Here is a 21,418-nt window from a genome sequence, read left to right on the forward strand (position 1 = left end):
GTTTCTTTTGTATTACTTTGACATATTTAGAATACATAATGCACATACGAGGGTGGTTTGGAAAGTTCACAGCCTGATACAAAGATACCGCTAGTAGGTCCAGATATTGATTTGTAGTTTACAAATATTCATTAGATGGCATACTAAACAGTTTCCAACATGTCTTCTCAGTTATTTAATTGTTGCGGTTAAGAGGTAGTAGATGAGTGTTGTTGTTTTGTGCAAAATGGACAAAATCAAAATTTGAGCGGTAATAAAATATTTCATTGTGAAAGGTTTAAACCTGACAGATGTAAAAAAAGGAGTTAAATTCACATTAAATGAATCATCTCCATAGTTTTCGATGGTAAAAAAATGGGCAGCTGAATTCAAATGCGGTCAAACGTCCATCTTTGATGATGAGCGTTCAGGACACTCTGCAACCGCCATATCAATGAAAACATCACAAAAATCCACAATGCAGTATTAAAAGATCGTTGATTGAAGATACGCGAGAGCTTGCAGAGATTGCAAAAATATCAGACTGTACTCACAACATCGTACATGCATTTGGGTATGAAAAAGCTGTCAGCTCAATGGGTGCCACATTTGTTAACCATTGACCAGAAATGCACTCAAGAACATTTCTCAGCAGTGTTTGGACATGTTCAACTGTAATTCAACTGAATGTTTGCGATGCTTCATTACTACTGATGAAATGTAGATTCATTATTACAGCCATGAGATGAAGCAACAGTCCAAAGAGTTGGTCGAAACTGGTGGAAGTGCTCCAAAGAAGGCAAAAAGTGTTCGATCAGCGGGAAAAGTCATGGCCTCTGTTTTTTGGGATTTTCGTGGTGTGGTGCTCATAGACTATCTGGAAAGAAGGAAAAACAATCACCGGAGAATATTAGGAGTATTGTTGGAGCAATTGAAGAGGCCATTAAGACCAAACATCCACATTTGGGCAAGAAAAAAGTGCTTTTTCACCTGACAATACACTCGCAAACACATGTTCTGTTGTTGCTGCTAAAATTTACGAACTGCGCTTTGAATTACTTCCACATGCACCATATTCACCAGATGTAGCTCAGAGTGATTATTTCCTGTTCTCAAAATTGAAGAAATGGCTTGGTGGGCGAAGATTTGCCTCAAATGATGAAGTCATAGCTGAGACAGAAGCCTATTTTGCAGAGCTTGAGAAATCATATTTTATTGAAGGAATAAATAAGCTGGAAAAGCGATGGATTAAGTGTATTACTTTAAAACATGACTATGTTGAAAAAAAATTGGTAAGAAATTTTGTGTGTTCTTTCTTAGGCCATGAACTTTCTGAACTGCCTTGTTGCGATAGTCCTTACTTTTATTTTTCCTACTTGATAATAATATGAATTTACTGAAAAAAATACATACATAAAAAAAGTAATAAACAAAAGGTTAAAAGTATTTGCAATGAAAAAATCTATATTTCTGTTCATTTGCCCTACCATATTCATCTATTCATTCCTTTGTCTTCATTCTTGCACTTTGCATTTCTAGAAACTTCTCTACTGATCACAACATAATATTAAAAAAAAAAATGTGTATATATATATATATATATATATATATAATTTTTTTTTTTTATATTGTATTTTTATAATCAAAAACCAACTTGAACAACCCAAGTATAGAATTACAAAGTAAATGAAATGATACTTACCTTTTTTATTTATTTTTTTTTTTTTTTGCAGGATCCCACATCATCAGTAGTAATTAAGATATATTTTTATAAAATTGCATATCAAACATTTTTTTTTTTTTTAATTAAAATACTAAAATTACAGTCACATATACAAAAACTGACTTCATATATTTTTGTATATATGATTGTAATTTTAATCTTTTAACTCTTTCTAGCATGTGGTTCAACCATCCTTTTTCAGCAGTAACTTGCATGGTGGTTAAAAATATAGACCACTTTTTTATTCGTAAATACAGTTTCGGCACGTTGATTTAGTTGATGAACCACTTTGCACTGCGCATTGTACAGTATTTTTGAACCAATGTACGTGTCTGGCACCTCTGTTTGCTTTGTATGCTCGATGTAAACAACCTGATAGAATGTGTGTGTACCAGTTATGTTGTCTTACAACAATGTTGCATGTGTTAGTAATATTTACTAAGATTTATTTATTTAGTATATTACAGTTGAAATTATATTAATACTAAAGTTCAGTTTTATCTTTTTACTGGGATACATCAGATACTTCAAAAGTGCTTGCTCTCTTTGTTGTAACAAAGAGAGTCCAAATTTTGGGCCACCATGCTAGTTTGTACGTCTGTAAAAGTTTGGTTAGGCGTGTTGTGATGAGTTACATAACATAGATATGTATAAAAAACTAACTGTAGAACAAATCTATATAGATTTGAACAATGATACACCTTCAGATACAAACTCCATAAGTGACATTGAAGATGATTCTGACTACAAATCAAATTTTGACCCAGAAACATTTGAATTATCGGTGACTTCAGACGGAGACCTGGATCAATTACACAATATTTTACCGATATCTGATCCAAGTGTAAGCTGTGAACAGTCTTTCAAAAATGATCAGCAACACACACTTTCTATTATCGTGACTACATGCATTCTAAATGACTACATTTGGAATTTCATTTATTATGAAATTCCAAATTTTATAATTTTAAAATAATAAATATTCAAGAAAGGGCTTTTCCCTCTTCAAACCCAGAAATAGTAAAAAAGCTACCCCTAACTTTAAATACCATTTCAATGTAAAAAAAAAAGAAGCGATTTAAACTTACAGAATAATTAGCTTGAAAATTGATAAACAACAAGCATCCACAATAGTAAAAAAGCTATCCCTAAATTTAAATACCATTTCAACATTAAAAAAAACTGCTCAAACTTACATAATAATTAGCTTGAAAATTACAATAAGTATAAGAAATATAATAATAAATTTATTCTTAAGAAATAAATAATTAAATAATAGATTACACATATAATAATCTTATTGAACTGAATTTTAAAATAAAAGTTAGACCATGAGTTTTTTTTTTATAATAATAATTATATATTTTTAAATAATCATATATTATATAGTTATTTTTTTTTAAGTTCATTTGATCTTAAAAATTATTTTATTATATAACATTATTTAAAATCAAGGATTATTTAATTTATCTAAATAGGGAATTAAATTATTCCATTATTAAACAATTATCTAATTAAAATTAAACTTAAATTTATTGTAATTATTTTATTGATGCATTTAATTAAATAATTTATTTTATATGATTATCTTTACAAAAACTATTTTACATTAAAGTAAAAACTTAATTTAAATTAATTTGTTCTTTAAAAATAAAGAATAAATAAACTCTATATAATACATTTTTTAATTAATATTGCATCTATAAATTAAAGTTTAACGTTCAATAAAATATTATATTATAGGGGGAAATTGTTATATTTAAATAAATTTATTATTATATATAATATATGTATTATAATATACTTTTTTTTTTTCTTTTTTGTAATATGATAATTAATCAATTCAATGATATAAATATCTTATTATAACAAAAAATTTTTGTTGAAAAATTAAACTTAAAATCAAGAAATTGCAAAAAAATTGAAATCAAACTGATAAAATAAATAAATAAAAATAAAGTACCAAAAATAAAATAATAAAAAAAAAATGGAAAAAATAATGGATTTTGATACTTAAGCAAGATGATGATTAAGGGATTACTTTGATGAAGTAAATTAAATGAAATTTCACTCTTGCTAAAATTGTAAAATCCAGAATTAAATTGAACTAAAGAAATCAAAATTCTTCATGCATCACACATTCTTCTATAAAAAGATAAGCTAATTAAAGTTAATAGGTCCATACCCCATCGATGAATAAATTCTCTTTTTAATTAAAATAAATTTGTCAAAAATAATATTTTTATTAGTAATAGCCACAAGAGTAATTATATCAATTTCATCAAACAGAATAATATTTACATGAATGTCTATAGAAATCAATTTAATTTCCTTTTGACCACTTTTAAAAAAATAAATGAACAATCAATAAAATATGTAATTATTCAAAGAATATCATCCTCAATAATTATTAACATGACCATTAATTGCCCCGTTAATAAAAGAATTTTAATAATAACGAGAATTCTAATAAAACTAGGTATAATCCCCTTTCACCTATGATTACCAAGAATAATGCAAATAATTAGATGAAACATGTGTATAATAATAATAACCTTACAAAAAATTATTCCCACAATCATCACAACTCAGATAACCAGAATAAAATTAATAATAATACAAATAATAATATCAAGGGCCAATTTCAGGAATAAAAAAAACATCCCTAAAAAAATTAATAGCATACTCATCAATTTAATTCACCAATAATAATCTTATCACTAACAATTTCTAAACAACAATTCATTATATTATTTACTATATAATCAACTATTAATATTGCCATAATAACAACCTTAAAGGAAAACAACTAAACACACAAACAAATATAACTAAAACATCATTAATAATTTCATCACTATCAATAAGAGGAATACCCCTGACTATAGGGTTTCTAATAAAATGAATAATTTTAAAATCAACAATATATATAACATTAACTATCCCAATAATTATGTTAACATCATCAATCATAGCCACATATATATATCTAAACATAATAATTCCAACAATAACCAAATCAAGTGAAATAAAAACAAAGAAACTGAAAAAAAGGAATCTATTACACCAATTCTTTTAAACCTAGTAGGAATCCCAATAATAATAATTCTTAAATTAAATTAGAACATAAGAAGGATTTAAGTTAAAAAAACTATTAACCTTCAAAGTTAAAATTATCATTATAAATAAGCCTTAGCAAATTAATGCACCACTATATTTGCAGTATAGAATCATAATTGAATATTTGAATATAAGACAAATAAATATTGAGAGGTTATTAACCTTAAATAAATTTACAATCTATCACCTAAATCAGCCAACCCATTAAATAATGAATAAATGAATATTTTCAACAAACCATAAAGACATTGGAACCCTGTATTTCATCTTTGGACTATGAGCTAGTATATTAGATACAATAAGTAGAATAATCATCCGCATAGAATTAATACAACCTGGATCAATAATTAAAAATGACCAAATCTACAATACCATCATAACATCACATGCATTCATTATAATCTTCTTCATAGTAATACCAATTATAATTGGAGGATTTGGAAACTGATTAGTTCCAATATTAGTTCCTAATAATTAGGGCACCAGATATAGCATTCCCACGAATAAATAACATAAGATTTTGGCTTCTACCTCCATCAGTCACAATACTTATCTCAAGCTCAATAGTGGGATCAGGATCAGGGACAGGATGAACAGTTCATCCCCCCCTTATCGGCCCAAATCACTCACTCAGGTCCATCGGTAGATTTAACTGTCTTTTCACTTACATTGCAGGCCTCAGATCAATTATAGGAGCAATTAACTTTATTTCAACTACAATAAACATACAACCAAAAGGAATAACTTGAAAAAATACCCCTATTCTGTTGATCAGTACTAATTACAGCAGTCTTACTACTAATTTCACTACCTGCCCTAGCAGGAGCTATTACAATACTCTTAACTGATCGAAATTTTAATACATCATTCTTTGATCCAACCGGAGGTGGAGACCCTATTCTATATCAACACTTATTCTGATTCTTTGGATACCCAGAAGTTTATATCTTAATTCTACCAGAATTTGGATTAATTTCTCACATCAACACAAATAAAAGAGGAAAAATAATAACATTTGGACATCTAGGAATAATTTACGCTATACTAGCAATTGGAATTTCGGGATTTATTGTATGAGCTCACCACATATAGGAATAGATATCGACACACGAGCATACTTTACATCAGCAACTATAATTATTGCAGTATCAACAGGAATTAAAATTTTTAGATGTATAGCAACAATACAAGGAATAACAACAAAAAAAAATCACCACAAATAATCTGATCAGTAGGATTTGTATTCTTATTTACAATTGGAGGATTAACAGGAGTCATTTTAATAAACTCCTCAATTGATGTTATTCTACATGACACATACTATGTAGTAGCACACTTCCACTATGTCTTATCAATAGGAGCAGTATTTGCCATCATAGCAAGCATCATTCACTGATTCCCATTAATAACACGTATAAGAATAAACAAAAAAATTATTAAAAATCCAATTCTCCACTATATTTGTAGGAGTAAACTTAACTTTTTTCCACAATACTTCCTAGGACTAGCCGGAATACCACAACGATACTCTACTATCCAGATAATTACATAACATGAAACAAAAAATATAATCAATAGAATATCTTATCCCAATAATCAGAATTATAATATTTATATTTATCATATGAGAATCATTAATATTTAAACGAATCACAATTTTCAAAAAACAATAAATCATCATCAATCGAATGATTATCAATTACATTTCCACCCGAACACTCATTCAATTGTGAGTGTCACACACTAACCATTAGTTTCAAAATAATTCTAAGAGAGGCAGAAAATTGTCATGAACTTAAAATTCATTAATAAATTAGAGAATAATTTCCTTAGAAATAGCATCATGAATAAAATTTAATATAATAAATAGAGCAAGACCAATCATAGAGCAACTAATAATTTTCCATGATCACACAGTAATAATTCTTCTATCCATTACCAAACTTTACAAACAAAATATTTAAACATATTTTACCAAAAGGAACACCATCAGCTATTTCACAAATAATAATCTTAATTGAAACTACAGGAAACATCATTCGACCAATTTCATTATCCGTGCAACTAACAGCAAATATAATTGCAGGACACCTACTAATAACACTAGGAAACACTTTATCAATTAATATTTTAATGATTACACTACCAATTCAGATAATCTTAACAGCATTTGAAATAGCAATTTCAATTATTCAAGCATATGTTTTTACAACACTTGTAACACTATACTCTAGAGAAGTACCTTATGAAAAAAAATCCACCCATTCTATATAGTTTCAAAAAGACCATGACCAATTTTTCTGTCAATTAACGTAATAACAACATTAACAGGTATTGTAAACTGAACTCAAACAAAAGAATACAACTTAATAATAATAATAATAATAATAGGAACCTCAATATCAATATTATCAATAACAATATTATGAGACGTCACCTGAGAATCAACATTTCAAGGAAACCACAAAATTAAAGTAAAATCATTAATAAAAATAGGAATAATTATATTCATTGTCTCAGAAATAATATTTTTCATATCATTTCTCTGAATATTTTTTCATTCAAGACTTGCCCCCTCAGTCGAAATTGGAATAAACTGACCACCAAAATCAATTAAACCATTCAACCCTATAGGAGTACCACTTTTAAACACAATTATCTTAATTTCATCAGGAATCGCAGTGACATGAGCTCATCACAGAGTCCTATCAAATAAATTATCAATATCAAACAAATCACTTATTTCAACAATTATATTAGGATTATACTTCACAATTCTACAAAAATGATAATATCAACAATCAAGTTTTGCAATAGCAGACTCAATCTATGGATCATCTTTCTTCTTGACAACCGGATTTCACGGCATACATGTAATTATTGGAACAATTTTCCTCATAAATTCATCAATATGATGCATAAAAATACATTTTTCCGCAAATCAACACCTTGGACTAGAAGCTGCAATCTGATACTGACACTTTGTAGATGTAATTTGATTATTCCTCTACATTTCAATTTACTGATGAGGAAAATAAAATTTAAATCTTTTTAGTACAAAAAGTATAATTAGCTTCCAACTAATAGATTAACAAAGTTAAAAGGATAATTAAAATCACAATAACAATAATAAAATTAACTTCAATTACAATAATAATAATAATAATCACAATAACAACAAAAAAAAAAATAAGACTAGATAAAAATTCACCATTTGAATGTGGATTTTCCAAAATACACACACATAAAAAAACATTAAAAAAAATAACATAAAATCCCTTGAATTAAAACCAGAAAAAAAGGAAACCCACATAAACAAATCAAAGAAACAAAAAATGCTGTACTTACATAAGGACATTGCTTAGAAATACCCCCCCATAAATCGAATATCCCCTAACTACCTAAAAAAACAATGAATAAAAATACCAGAACACAAAAAGTAAAGATTTAAAAACACCATGAATTAATAAGTGAATAAAACAAAGAGATAAAGATCCAAGAGAAAGGGTAAAAAATATAAATCCTAATTGTCTCAAAAGTAGAAAAGGCAATAATCCTCCTCAAATCATTTTCTAAACAAGCAGCAAGACCAGACAAAACCATATAGTAATTAAAGAAAAAAATCATAAAAAAATAAGTATCACAAAAATAAATAAAATAATTAAATCAATAAGATAAACACCAGAAGTCACTAAAGTTGAAGAATGAACTAAAGAAGAGAAGGAGTAGGAGCAGCTATGGGCAGAAGGTAATCAAACAGAAAAGGGAAGCTGAGCACTTTTAGTAAAAGAAGCAAATAACACCAAATAAACTAAATAAATAAAATCACTATCAAAAAAATAAATATAAAAAACATAATGATATAATATAAAAAACATCTCTTATAATACAAAATAAAAACCAAAAGAAACTAAGTGAAGGTAAATAATTAAGTAACCCCCTCTCAACAAAAAATCTTCAACTTCCCAAATGATAAATAATACCAATTAAATAAAAAAAAAGACCTGAAGAAACAAATCCATGAGCAACCATAAAGGATACCGACCCAATAAACCCCAAACCAGTTATAGTAAACAGACCACAAATAACCAAACTTATGTGACACACAGAAGAATAAGCAACAAGAACCTTTAAATCTCTCTGAATTATACAAAATAATCTAATATAAAACAACCAAATAAACAAATACTAACACAGAAATAACCATAATTAACTAAAAAATAATAGATATAACCTAAACAACGAATAAATCCATAACCTCTTAACTTTAGTATAATACCAGCTAAAAGTATTGAACCTGAAGTAGGAGCCTCTACATGAGCCCTAGGCAACCACAAATGAAACCCAATTAAAGGAAACCTAATTAAAAAATAAAATAAAATAAAATAATAAACATTAAATAATTATTAAAAAGAAAATCAAAAAATAAATAATTAAAATAACCATAAAAATTATTCAAATAAAAAAGGAAATGAACCAAAAAGAGTGTAAAAAATTTAAAACAAACCTGCTCTTAACTGCTCAGGCTGATACCCCCACCCAAAAATTAATATAAATAAAGAAATTAATCTACACTCAAAAAAATCAATAACAATAAAATCTAAAATGAAAAAAACAACAGAAAATATAAATCCTAGACAGAAAATCAAAATAATAATGTAAATAAACAGAATGTAACACAACAATAAAAATTCAGATACTCAAACAACAAAAAATATAAGATACCCTATCAACTATAAAAAAATAAGAAACAAATACAGAAAAAAAAATCAAAAAGAGAAAAAAATAAACCCACCAAATAAATAAATCAATTATTTAAAACGCAAAAAAGGATCAAAGAAAAAAAATAAAAATAAACTTTAACATAAAGACAATCTATCTAAATAATCTCTATTAGAATTATGAATTAAAAAAACAAGCAAAGATAACCCCAAAACACCATCACATACACCAAATAATAGACAACTAAAAAATAATAATCATAAATAAAATAACCTATAAATCTGAAGAAAAAAAGAATAAGTAATAAATACTCAAGCCCCAAAAGACATAAAAAAAATGCTTACGAATAAATAAAAACATAACCAATTTAAAAAATAACCAAAAAAATAAATAATTATCATAAGTAAACATGTTTAAGAGTAAAATAAACAATGATCTTGTAAATCATAATTTTAAAAAATTTATTTAAACAAAATCAGTAAAGAAGCAATCATCTTTAGTATCCAAAACTAATATTTTATATTAAAATACTTACTGAATTTTAACAAAATATATAATTGTATCAAATATAATTTTATCACCCATATTAAGTCACCCCGTATCATTAGGATCCATAATAATTTTCCAAACCGCCCTGATATGTAGAAACCATTCAATACTAATTAAATCTTCATGATACTTATACATTATATTTTTAACAATAGTTGTTATTTTTAACAATATTCATATACATATCAAGAATCAGCTTAAATGAAAAATTTAAACTGAACATAAAATTATTAATTCTATGAATAATCTCAATAATATTACCAATACTAATTAATAAAATAGACCCAACTATAGGAACGGTAATAAAACTAAATGAAATAAAGGAAGTTATAACCGAACTAACTTAAGAAAAATCAACAAGAAAATTCTTTAGAATTTATAAAATAAACTTTACTATCACAATAATGATAATTTTAATCATCACAATAATCTCAGTCACAAATATCGCAAAACATTTGAAGGACCATTAAAAAAAACTTATGTTTAAATCAATTTGAAAATCAAGACCATTTAATTCTATCAAATTTATGGTGAAATAAATATTCTGCGTAGCAAAGTACTTTTGCTAATTCTCAACAAACACTGTGCTGGAAAAAGTTAATTTTAATTTTAAAAAAAAAAGTTATGTATATGAACTGTTATGTATGAAATTTTATATAAATATATCTTATATGCAACTGATGATGCAGGATCCTGCGAAAGAGCTTTTGGAATAAAAAATAAATAAAAAAATAAGGTGTATCATTTCATTTACTAATTTGATTTGTAATTCTGTACTTGGGTTGTTCAAGTTCGTTTTTGATTATAAAAATCAATGAAATAAATTTTGATTATAAAATGTGTGTTTGTGTAGAATATATAGTAGAATGTATATAAAACTGGGTTGTTTTCAGATTACTGCTGTCAAAATCTGGCTAAACATAATGAAAAATTTATGAGATAACTCAGCAATCTATTTAGTATATTTTTTGGGAATTTTATTATTTAAGTTTAATAATGACTTCTACTCATAAGCCAATTCAGCTTTTGTTTTATTTCCATTTTTACTCAATAATCCTTCTTGTAAGTATCAATTTTTTAAGCCCCAGTGATTGTCATTTCGGAAATGACAAAGTCAATGACTGTCATGATATATAATGTAATGTTATACTACCATCCATTGTTATAATATTATGATATAAGCAGTTACTCATACTTGTTGCACCAGATTGAAAATTGACTTGTAGCTCCAAGAATGGATTTTTTTACTTATATAAAATGGAGGTAAATTGCTTGCTTACTGTTGTATTATTCTGATAAATTTATAGTCTGCAGTACTTCAATAGGTAAACGATTTCAACATATATCAAGTTAGTTTGATCAGTTTAAAAATTTGTTAAACTGTTGGCAAATTAGCTGAAAAAGTAAATTCATGAAAAGTAAACTACTTTACTTTAAAAGTAAATACTTTAAAGGTAAAGTAGCTGAAAAGCAAATTACATGCAGTCAAAACTTTTACCTCAGTTCAATTTTTTAATCATTCCAATTGATTTCAATTAAATCTAAATTTAGCTTTTTTTGAGCTAGAATTTAAAACTTTGTAAAAATTAGCTTTTTTTATATTTTGTAATTGGTTAATGAAATTCATTTAATGTATCTAAGTTTTTTTAAACAAATATAGGATCTGGTACATGTTTCAAGAGAGTGAAATCATGTACTTTTACAAATGATAGGAAAAAATGAGGTTTTTTATTGCTTAAAGAGAACATGCTCAGTTTGTTTAAAGAATCAAATGATAAAACAAATTGTATGATTCATTTATAGAGAGCTATTTTTTGTGTTATTGAAAAATAAGTATATTCAAACAGTTTTTTTAAATATCTTACCAAATTTATATCAAGTATTGAGTCTACTTTATAATAATGGGTGAAGTGGACCCATAATTTATTAAACAAAATTCAAATTAAATAAATTTTTGAATGTAGTTTTTTTCATATTTAAAGTTAATCTATTAACAGTTTAATTTATTATTATTTTTCAAAGCTGTCTTGATACTTTAGATTTTATTGGTACTAGAGAAAACATTTTATAACTTTTATGCTATTAACTTTTGTTGCAGGGATGGAACTACCGATGTAACCCGAACTCTTCACTTTGGAACACCATCTGAATTTGAAAAAGAATGTTTTACTAGAGTTTTTAAAGGACAAGTTGCTCTTGGTACCAGCGTGTTTCCTCATAAACTTTTGGTTTGTTTTTTTATTTTGATCTCTGTATTATTTTTATTTACATTTGTTTTTCCATTTAAATATACATCAACTTAAGCTACGATATTGCTTCACCTGAAGCTTTCCTTTATCTTGAAATCTTTCAAACTTCCTTAATTTCCTCCTTCACAAGGTCAACAATTGCTACAGTTTTTCTGATGACTATATCTCATTACCATTATTTGTAGACTACTCCTTCTCCTCATAATATATGTTTTCATATAAGTTTAAGAGAAAGCCAAGATATTTTCTCTTTTAATTATATCAAGCTTTCATTTATCTACAGATTTTTATTCTAAGTTTTAATAGTGTTTAAGATTTTGTTATTCTCTGATACTTTCTAGTTACTGCGTCAGTCCATTTAGTATTTTCTGCTAACTCCTATGTCCTACTTAACAGTAGTAATGTTTCATTTCCCTTAACAGCCTGATTATGTTCACTGTAAGTTATACACTGTGGAGACTAATTCATTTTCTTTTTTTTTGCATATAACTTCTCTTAACTCCTGCTCTTTATAATATATTTTCTTTGTAAAACTGTTTTAAAATCCAGTCTCACCTTGATAATGATCACCTTTATCTTCAGATTACAAGGATGTTACACATTCTTTGTATATTTCTCTATTTTATCGAATCTGAACAAGTTTTCTTGAGTTTTCTCAACATTCTGTTTCATATCTGGAACTAAATGTATCATCTTTCCATTAATTATCTTTAAATTTATGTATTCCAAAGTCAAATAATTGTTTGTTTACATTGAATTCCCATTCTATTTAATTCTGTATTACATTCTTTTAGTTCGAAGATAATTATTTATTTAAAATAAATAAATATTTAGTCTTCTAATGTGGCTGTCTTCTTTTGTATTGGTCTAAGCACATAAATATTAATGAAAAGAAAAACTGATCCTCTTAGTTATTACTGATTATGTTGTTGTACCTTCAACACTAGGTTAATTGTGCTTTCGGTGAAAGTGGGTGACAATATTGAAAGGTAAGGTTGAAATTTATATTGAAGAGACTACATATTACATCTGTTAGACCCCTTACCTGTTAATTAAAAAGAACCAAAATTATGTTTCTCGTTGAAATCAGTTGAGACTGTTTAATGGAACTAATTATTAATCTTATTTGATAATGTAGGGTAATTCATTGGATCCAAGAGCTCGTAAATTCTTATGGGATGTTGGATTGGATTATAGTCATGGTACTGGACATGGTGTTGGAGCTTATTTAAATGTACATGAAGGTCCATTTGGTATATCATGGAGACCTTATGTTGATGATCCTGGCTTACAAGAGGGAATGTTTCTTTCAAATGGTGAGTTGTATACAGTGAGTTTCAAATATTATGATAATTTAATTGTTAAAATACTTAACTTGCAGTATTAATGTATTTTAATTATTACTTTATTATTTTAAATTTAATTATTACTAATAGCTAGTTGATGACTTAATGAAAAACGTATTCAGACTCTTGCAGCGAATCAGATGTGTAATAATTGATTAAAATATACATAACATTAAAATATATATATCAGTAACTATATTAAATGATCTTTCAACTGTTTAAAATTGCTATGTGCATAAACTGCTGTTGTCAGTTTTTTCTCTTAACATGATGGTATTTGCACATTGGTATTAACAGAAGTTTCTGGAATTTCTTCAAACTAGAAGCTTGTGTTAAGAATGTTAGTATAGAGAAATATTTGAATTAATGTATCTTTTTGTGTGAGATATTCTGTGATACATATATTTCTTTTAATTCAGAGTGTCATTAAAGAAGTTCATTTTCTGCCTTTTTTTATGGTTTTTTTTTTATCTTTATTGAAAAAACCTTATATGAACATGTACACTAACTCTGCATAAAAATTTGGTGATAGAATTCATAATTCATGAAATGCATGCACTAATTGATTATTAAGACTGTATGAATTAAGATTAAGATGATGAATTAATTCATCACAGTAGCTTTGAACCTTGTACTTGTATGTGAGAGTATGGAAATTGAATTTTGTAGCGCATGTGGCTGTCTTGGTTGTCCTTTCATTCCCGGATGAAAGCCTAAGATGCTACCACCTCCACAGATTGGTGAAAAACATTTTCTGCTCAACAATTTTTTTTTTAAATTAACAGTACCTTTAGGAATATTCAATAAAAATGTGTATGAAAAAGAGATACATTTATGATCTGTTAATCGTTTTACAATATGTAGAGTTTAAATTACAACTATAACATTTTTTTAAAATAAAAATATAATAAATGTTTGATTAACATACAGAGTAGATTAGTATGAACCAATTAAATGTATGGTTTCATGTAGTGTCTTTGTTTGTTTTTTATTTCTTGTACCTGAAAATTGGTCAAAATTTTGTACATTTTTTTTTTGGGCAGATGAAAATTGGCCAAGGAAACTGTGTTCATAGATTATAATTTATTACATCTAAATATTATTCAAAGAATTTTTGAGAAAAATTCAGTGCATTTAAAAACTATGTAAAGGGAAACAAAAAAAAAAGAAGAATACAAGAATACAGTTGAATAAGAACAGAAACAGTTCCACTCTGCATGAATAATAATGACACATGTGAGATATATATTCCTTCCAAGAGAGGTATACATGCATACACGTGCACAAGTAAACTTTTACAATATATTTAGATTATTGTTTTAGTATTATGAAATAACAATTTTTGTTTTTAAAAAACAAAAATATTCACTTTTGTTATTTTTAGAAATGAAAAGGAAAAGATGTACATTGGAATGTAGACTAATAATTGCTTTTTATTATTTTTAACTGTTTTTTATTGTAATTTTATTTTTAATTATTTCTGCATGTATAGCTATTTTAACAATAAATTATGAAAATAATTCATTTGTAGTTACAGAACTTTCACTGAAAATATAAGGATAAAATATCCCTTCTTTATACAGGCAATAAATAAATAACACATTGTTAATGTTTAAAATAAATTATTGCTTAAGAAAAATTGTGTAAGAAATGTGTCTGTCAAATTAGAGAATACATTTCAGACAATGATTACAGTGCAAAAGCATTTCAGACAATAATTACAGTGGAAAAGTTTTATGAAAATGACTTTTTGCCACTTAACTAGAACATTTGTGTTGGTCAATTTGAGAGGGTTATTTTTTACATATTTACATTTACAGGTTAATGTATTGATAAATTAAGTTTATGTATTGATCTTTTTTTATATAATTGAAAATTATTTATTACAGAACCAGGATACTATGAAGATGGAAAATTTGGTATAAGATTAGAAAATGTAATGCGAATTGTTAAAGCAAAAACGCCTTATAATTTTACAAATAAAACTTTTCTTACATTTGAAACAGTTACCTTTGTACCTATTCAGACAAAAATGTTGTTACCAGATTTACTTACTCAAGAAGAGGTATGTATATTTAGAGCTTAATATAGCTATGTAGGTAAATTTTTTTTAACTGTTTTATTTCATCTCTCTTCTAAATTTCCTTAAATCTTGCTTAATCTCCTTTATCTGTTTACTTCCTTTCTTTTAATATAAACTATTAATTGGGTATATAAACTAATTGGGTATTAGTTTAGTTAAAAACAAATTCATATGTCGCATTCAATTTCCACTGATAAATATTTACAAATAGTCAATTTTTTGCTGCTTTGCTAAGTTTGTTGTAATTTTTTAAACCTCAAACTCACTTTCACATACCTTTTTTCCATTACTGTCAATGTGACTCATTCACAAATAATGACTAAGCTGCTGTAATGGATATCGATCATTCTCTTGAATGACCACGAATATTCAGCATTGTCTCAAAATACTGCCATTCTAAAAATCATTCTTTTTCTTCAATTTTTGTAACTCAATATTTTATTTATTTTAAGTTTATTGTGTTTATTTTTTCGGCTAATCTTTTTTCTTTTGTGAACTCTTGTATAGTGGTCATTTGTACTTCATTTGACAATTTGTAATACGTATTTAGATTATTAAAATAATAAAGAGAAAAAAATTAAGCAAGATTTTTTCTTGATTCTGTCTCTTTTATTCAAACATCTTTCATTTGTATTGAATTCTTGCTTTATATCTCTTATTATTTTTAAAATATTTAATTAAATATATATGTGTTAAAAATTTGCCTGATGAAGTAGAAAAAAAAACAGTTGTGGAAAAGTGAATAAAATCTGTTATTGATAGAACTATTTATGAACTTTATATTCAAATATGGTGCACTTAGGTTCAGTACAGATTAAATCCTTCCAAAATTAGAATTTAATCTTAAGAATTACTCGGTAAATCATAAAAAAATAAATGAGGAAGATAGATGAAAAATACAACTGCTACACAGAAGGGAAACAGGATGCCTCACCATAAATACTGATACAGAATATATGTAACCAATACTGCAGCCAGCGTGTTAAATAATAAAATATTAAGAGCTTGTTACAGCACACTCCTGTTTTATATATAAATTAATAATAGTAATGATGCATACTTTTATTTTCTGAACAAAATTTGCAATATGAAATAAATTATAACTAAGTACATACAATACTGCTACTTAAATAACATTTTCCTTATTTATCTTACATTAAATTATTATATAACCATTTGGTCGCCTGCAGTTGTTGTTTATCTTAACTTGTATGTTATTATATATAACAAGACACATTTTATTTATAAATATTATCTTTATTAATCTCTTGGGTTAGCCAATCAACTATTATACAAACTTATAAATTAAATTCACTATGTTTCTTAAAAATTCTCTAAGCTTCCTTAGGTGACAGACAGTTCACCTACGTACACACATCATACAGAATTCTCTTGCATGCTAATAAATTAACTTATCTGCCCATCCTAGATAACTGTATTTTGTCCCCACCCGTATTGTAATAGATCCCCCTACTCCCACATGACTCATTTTATCTTTAGATAATTATATGTATCCCTTTATATAACCTATTTGCTATTTCCTGTGTATTGAAACCTTTTCAATGCACATATTTTTCTAAAAAATTACTAACATTAAACATTATTTTCCTTAAAATTAAATTTATAATGTAAATATATGATTTTTTTTAAATTATATTAACATATATGTTGCTTAATCTGGTTATGTCCATTCTGTTGTTGAGAGCGTTTGTATTTTTTTCTTGATGTATATATTTCTAGGAGGTCCTTTTATGTGTATTTTGTTCTTTGTCTAATATTTTGGTGCTGTTGAAATCAAACAAGTATTTATGTTCTATTGTATTTTTTTTACCACTGTCACTTCCTTTTTTTTCTATATTTATTGGCTTCTATTCTTTTTTTAAGGTATGAGATGTTTGTCCAGTGTACACACAGCATTTACACGGAATGCTGTATTGTACGTTGGCTTGTTGATATTTTTTCTAATTTAGAAAACATACTATTTAGATTGTTGTAATTTTGATGGGCTATTGCGAAATCCTCTGGTAGCAACCTTTTAATCTTTTCAGACAAATCTGTAACATATGATATTGCAACATAATTCTCACTTTTATTATTTTTATTGTTATGATGGTTGGCTGACATATTGTTATAGTGTTTATGAGTTTTATTTTTAAATATTTTATGATATTTTCCAAATAATTATTATTTCTTCATATATCTTTTGCTTTTTTTATATAGTCTACCTTCGGGGTTTGTAAATTTTATTACTCCGTTTGGAAGATTCTTGACTACTGATTTTTTATGTGCTATTGGTTGTGTTGATAGGAAATTTAGGTTTCTACCTGAAGATGTTGGTTTTATGTACCATTTTGTTGATATTTACTTTTTGAAATTATGGTTAAATCCAGAAAGTTTATACTACTGTTAATCTCAACTTCCTTTGTAAATTGTATATGTTAATTAAATAGGTTAAATTCTTTTAATATTAAATCAATATCTTGTTCATGTGCACATACTAGAATATCATCTTTTGCACCCATATCTTTTATAGAATGAGACTTAGTATTTAATTTTTGTAATACTTTATTTTCTAAATATTTCATAGTTAGATTTGCTAGCAGGCTGAGATTGGTGACCCGATCGCTAAATCATGACAATGTTCATATAATTTATTTTTAAATTTAATATACCTATTATCTTTGCAAGTATTTATACATTCTAAAAATTATGTTTTTTGTAATTTTAGTTATTTTTTCAATTTCACTCTATTTGGTTTCTATTGCTTCAGTCACTAAGTTCTTTGGAAATGCTGGTATATAATGAAATTACATCTGAAGAAATTAATTTGTGTTGTGTGGGTATTACTTGCTTATTAATAATGTGTAGAATTCCCATGATCTTGTGCGAGGGTTGTTTTTTTTTCAAGGTCCGATCGGTCATGAAATTAAAACCACAGTGAAAATAAAAAATTTTTTACTTTTAACAGGTACTTAAATAGTCTATTTCTCTATGTAGTCGCCACTCCTATTTAGACATTTTCCGTAGTGTGGTACCAACTTTCCAATACCCTCGTCATGGCTGAAAACAGAGGCGACTCCGTTTCGGAGCCACCTCCGAGCAAAGAGGTGAAAATGGGATGGAGCCAAGTCCAGGCTCTATGGTGGGTGATCAAACTTCCCAACAAAAACACTGCAGGAGCTTCTTTGTTACAGCTGCAGTGTGCGACCTAGCATTGTCATGGAGAAAGACAATGCCTGATGACAACATTCCTCTCTGCTTATTCTGAATTGCCCTTCGTAGACGTTGAAGAGTCATGTAGTATGCGGCTGCAGTGATGGTCGTGCCACGTTCCATTAATTCCACCAAGAGAGAACTCCATTCCGGTCCCAGAACACAGTAGCCATACACTTTCTGTTGGAGAAGGTTCGCTTGAACTTTGGCTTACTGAGAGAATGAGAATGCATCCACTGTTTGGATTGTTCTTTTGTTTCTTCAGTTTCAAAATGGACCCATATCTCGTCCCCTGTGACAATTTTGTTCAAAAAATCTTCTTCATTGTGGTAGCGCTGGAGAAACGTTAGGGAGGCATCCATTCTCATTGTTTTGTGATGGTCAAACAGCTTGCACACAGTTTGATGGTCATCTTGCACACAGTTTGCGGTACTGAAGTCTCTCACTCACAATGGTGTATCTACACTACATCATGACCTTGAAATTTCAGGAAATGAATCTCTCAATACAGAAACTGTGAACCAACAATTTTCTCAAATGCCTCATCCACTCGCTCAACGAGATCATTGATTGACACTCGCTTCCTTCCCTGACCGCCTGCATCATGAACATCTGTACAGCCTGCTTTAAAGTTCCTGCACCATTGTCACACTTTGCTGTCACTCATTGAAGTTTCACCATACACATTACTTATTTGTCTATGAATTTCAGCTGATTGAAGGCCAGACTAGGGATGCTGCGCAACACATATGCGCAAAGGTTCATCCAATTTTTGCGCGGGTTTTTATTTCGCGCCCAATCAGACCTTGAAAAAAAAATAACCCTCGTATTTATTTTTTCCAATTATTTGTTGTAATATTTTAAATATTTCCAAAATTTCTAAGCTATCCAAAAATTTGGATAGTTTAGAAAATATTGTTATGTAAGATGGGTAGATCAGTTAATTTCTTAGTAAGCAATATAATTTTGTATAATATTTGTATGAATGAGTATTGTTACCTGAGGAAGCTTAGAGAATTTTAAGTGAAACGTAGTGAATTTAATTTTATAAGTTGGTATAGTTGATTGATTGGTTAACCCAGAAGATTAATAAAGATAATATTTTTAAGTAAAGTATGTATTTTTATTATATTTAATTCTATCCAATCAAGAGGAAAATAAACTTAAATAAATTATATTTAAGTTGATATTTATGTATGTATTATATATATTAAATAAAATGTAAACTATCAAAACACAGTAAATAGATAAGTTAAACTTACCATATTAATTCCAAGAATTGATTTTTGTGGGATCCTACATCTTCAGTTTTTATTAAATAATATAATTATCTTAAAACATACTTATTTATGATTTGTTAATTTGTTGAAATTATTTTTGAAAATTTTGAAACCTATTATGAATGAATGCATAAATTCTGCTCTCCAGCTGGACAGGAAATTAGTTTATAATTTCCATACTCATCCATAATAAATATATAATATTTTGACAGATTAATAATCATAAATATGTTTTAATATAATTATAAATTTTAATAACAACTGAAGATGTGGGATCCCATAAAAATTGATTCTCGGAATTAATATGGTAAGTTTAAATTATCTATTTACTGTTTTGGTGGTTTACATTTTATTTAATATTAAATTAAATTAGCACACTGTTCAGTATGTTAATTTACTTCTTGGTGAAACTAAAATTGTCTTTTATTTTTTCATTGTTTTATAAAACAATTTTTTAAGTTCTCAGATATTTTGCAATTTTTTTATATTTAAAAAGAAATTGATTCTTAGTTTTATCCCTCAATTGTTTAACTGGCATATTATGTTTAGCGGTTCTAACTTGTGTAATAACATTTTTATTTTTGTTGAATAAATTCTAATTATTTTTTTACAGATTACTTATCTTAATGATTATCACAATGCTTGTCGAGAAAAAGTTGGTCCATTATTAAAAGAAATGGGTTACCATGAAGCTATAGAGTGGTTATATCGTGAAACAGAGCCCATCGGTTAAATATATTATAGTATTTTATTTTATCTTTTTTTTTAATATAAATGTGTGGTGTGGTAACTATTAAAATACCAATTTTGTGTGCAATAATTAAATTAACGAAACTGCTTATTACATGTATATTCAGTTTATGTAAAAAAAAATATAAAAAAATTGTATTATATTATAAATAAAGCAGCACTGGTGAATTCGGAAAATGATTAAGAAAAGTGAAAGTAAGATTTGTTTCATTTCTTCGATATTGTACAAACAACTTTAAAGATTTCAAAACATTGCAAATATTCATTTTAGTAATTATTGTTATATTTTATTTACAGCTTATGTATTTCTAATTATATTTATAACAAGTTAGATTTAAAAGTAAAGATAGATATAAAATGTAAATAAAATATAATTTTTTAATAAAGAAAATTAAGTTATTTTA

General features: G+C 26.9%; 1 protein-coding gene across 4 annotated transcripts in view; it reads left to right on the forward strand.

Annotated features, from left to right (window-relative positions):
- ApepP (Aminopeptidase P) overlaps positions 1–21,418 on the forward strand; it is a 66,456-nt gene extending 45,038 nt beyond the window's left edge. For 3 of the 4 annotated variants that reach the window (XM_075366659.1, XM_075366656.1, XM_075366658.1), the window contains exons 10-13: positions 12,192–12,321; positions 13,481–13,658; positions 15,578–15,753; positions 20,878–21,418. In XM_075366659.1, the coding sequence (XP_075222774.1) occupies positions 12,192–12,321; positions 13,481–13,658; positions 15,578–15,753; positions 20,878–20,997 (604 nt within the window). In that variant the 3' untranslated portion in view covers positions 20,998–21,418. Of the gene's footprint in view, positions 1–12,191; positions 12,322–13,480; positions 13,659–14,731; positions 14,919–15,577; positions 15,754–20,877 lie in introns of those variants that run through there. The other variant, XM_075366660.1, reaches the window with a different exon arrangement.

Source organism: Lycorma delicatula, chromosome 5 (assembly GCF_047948215.1).
Source record: "Lycorma delicatula isolate Av1 chromosome 5, ASM4794821v1, whole genome shotgun sequence".
Classification (NCBI taxonomy): domain Eukaryota; kingdom Metazoa; phylum Arthropoda; class Insecta; order Hemiptera; family Fulgoridae; genus Lycorma; species Lycorma delicatula.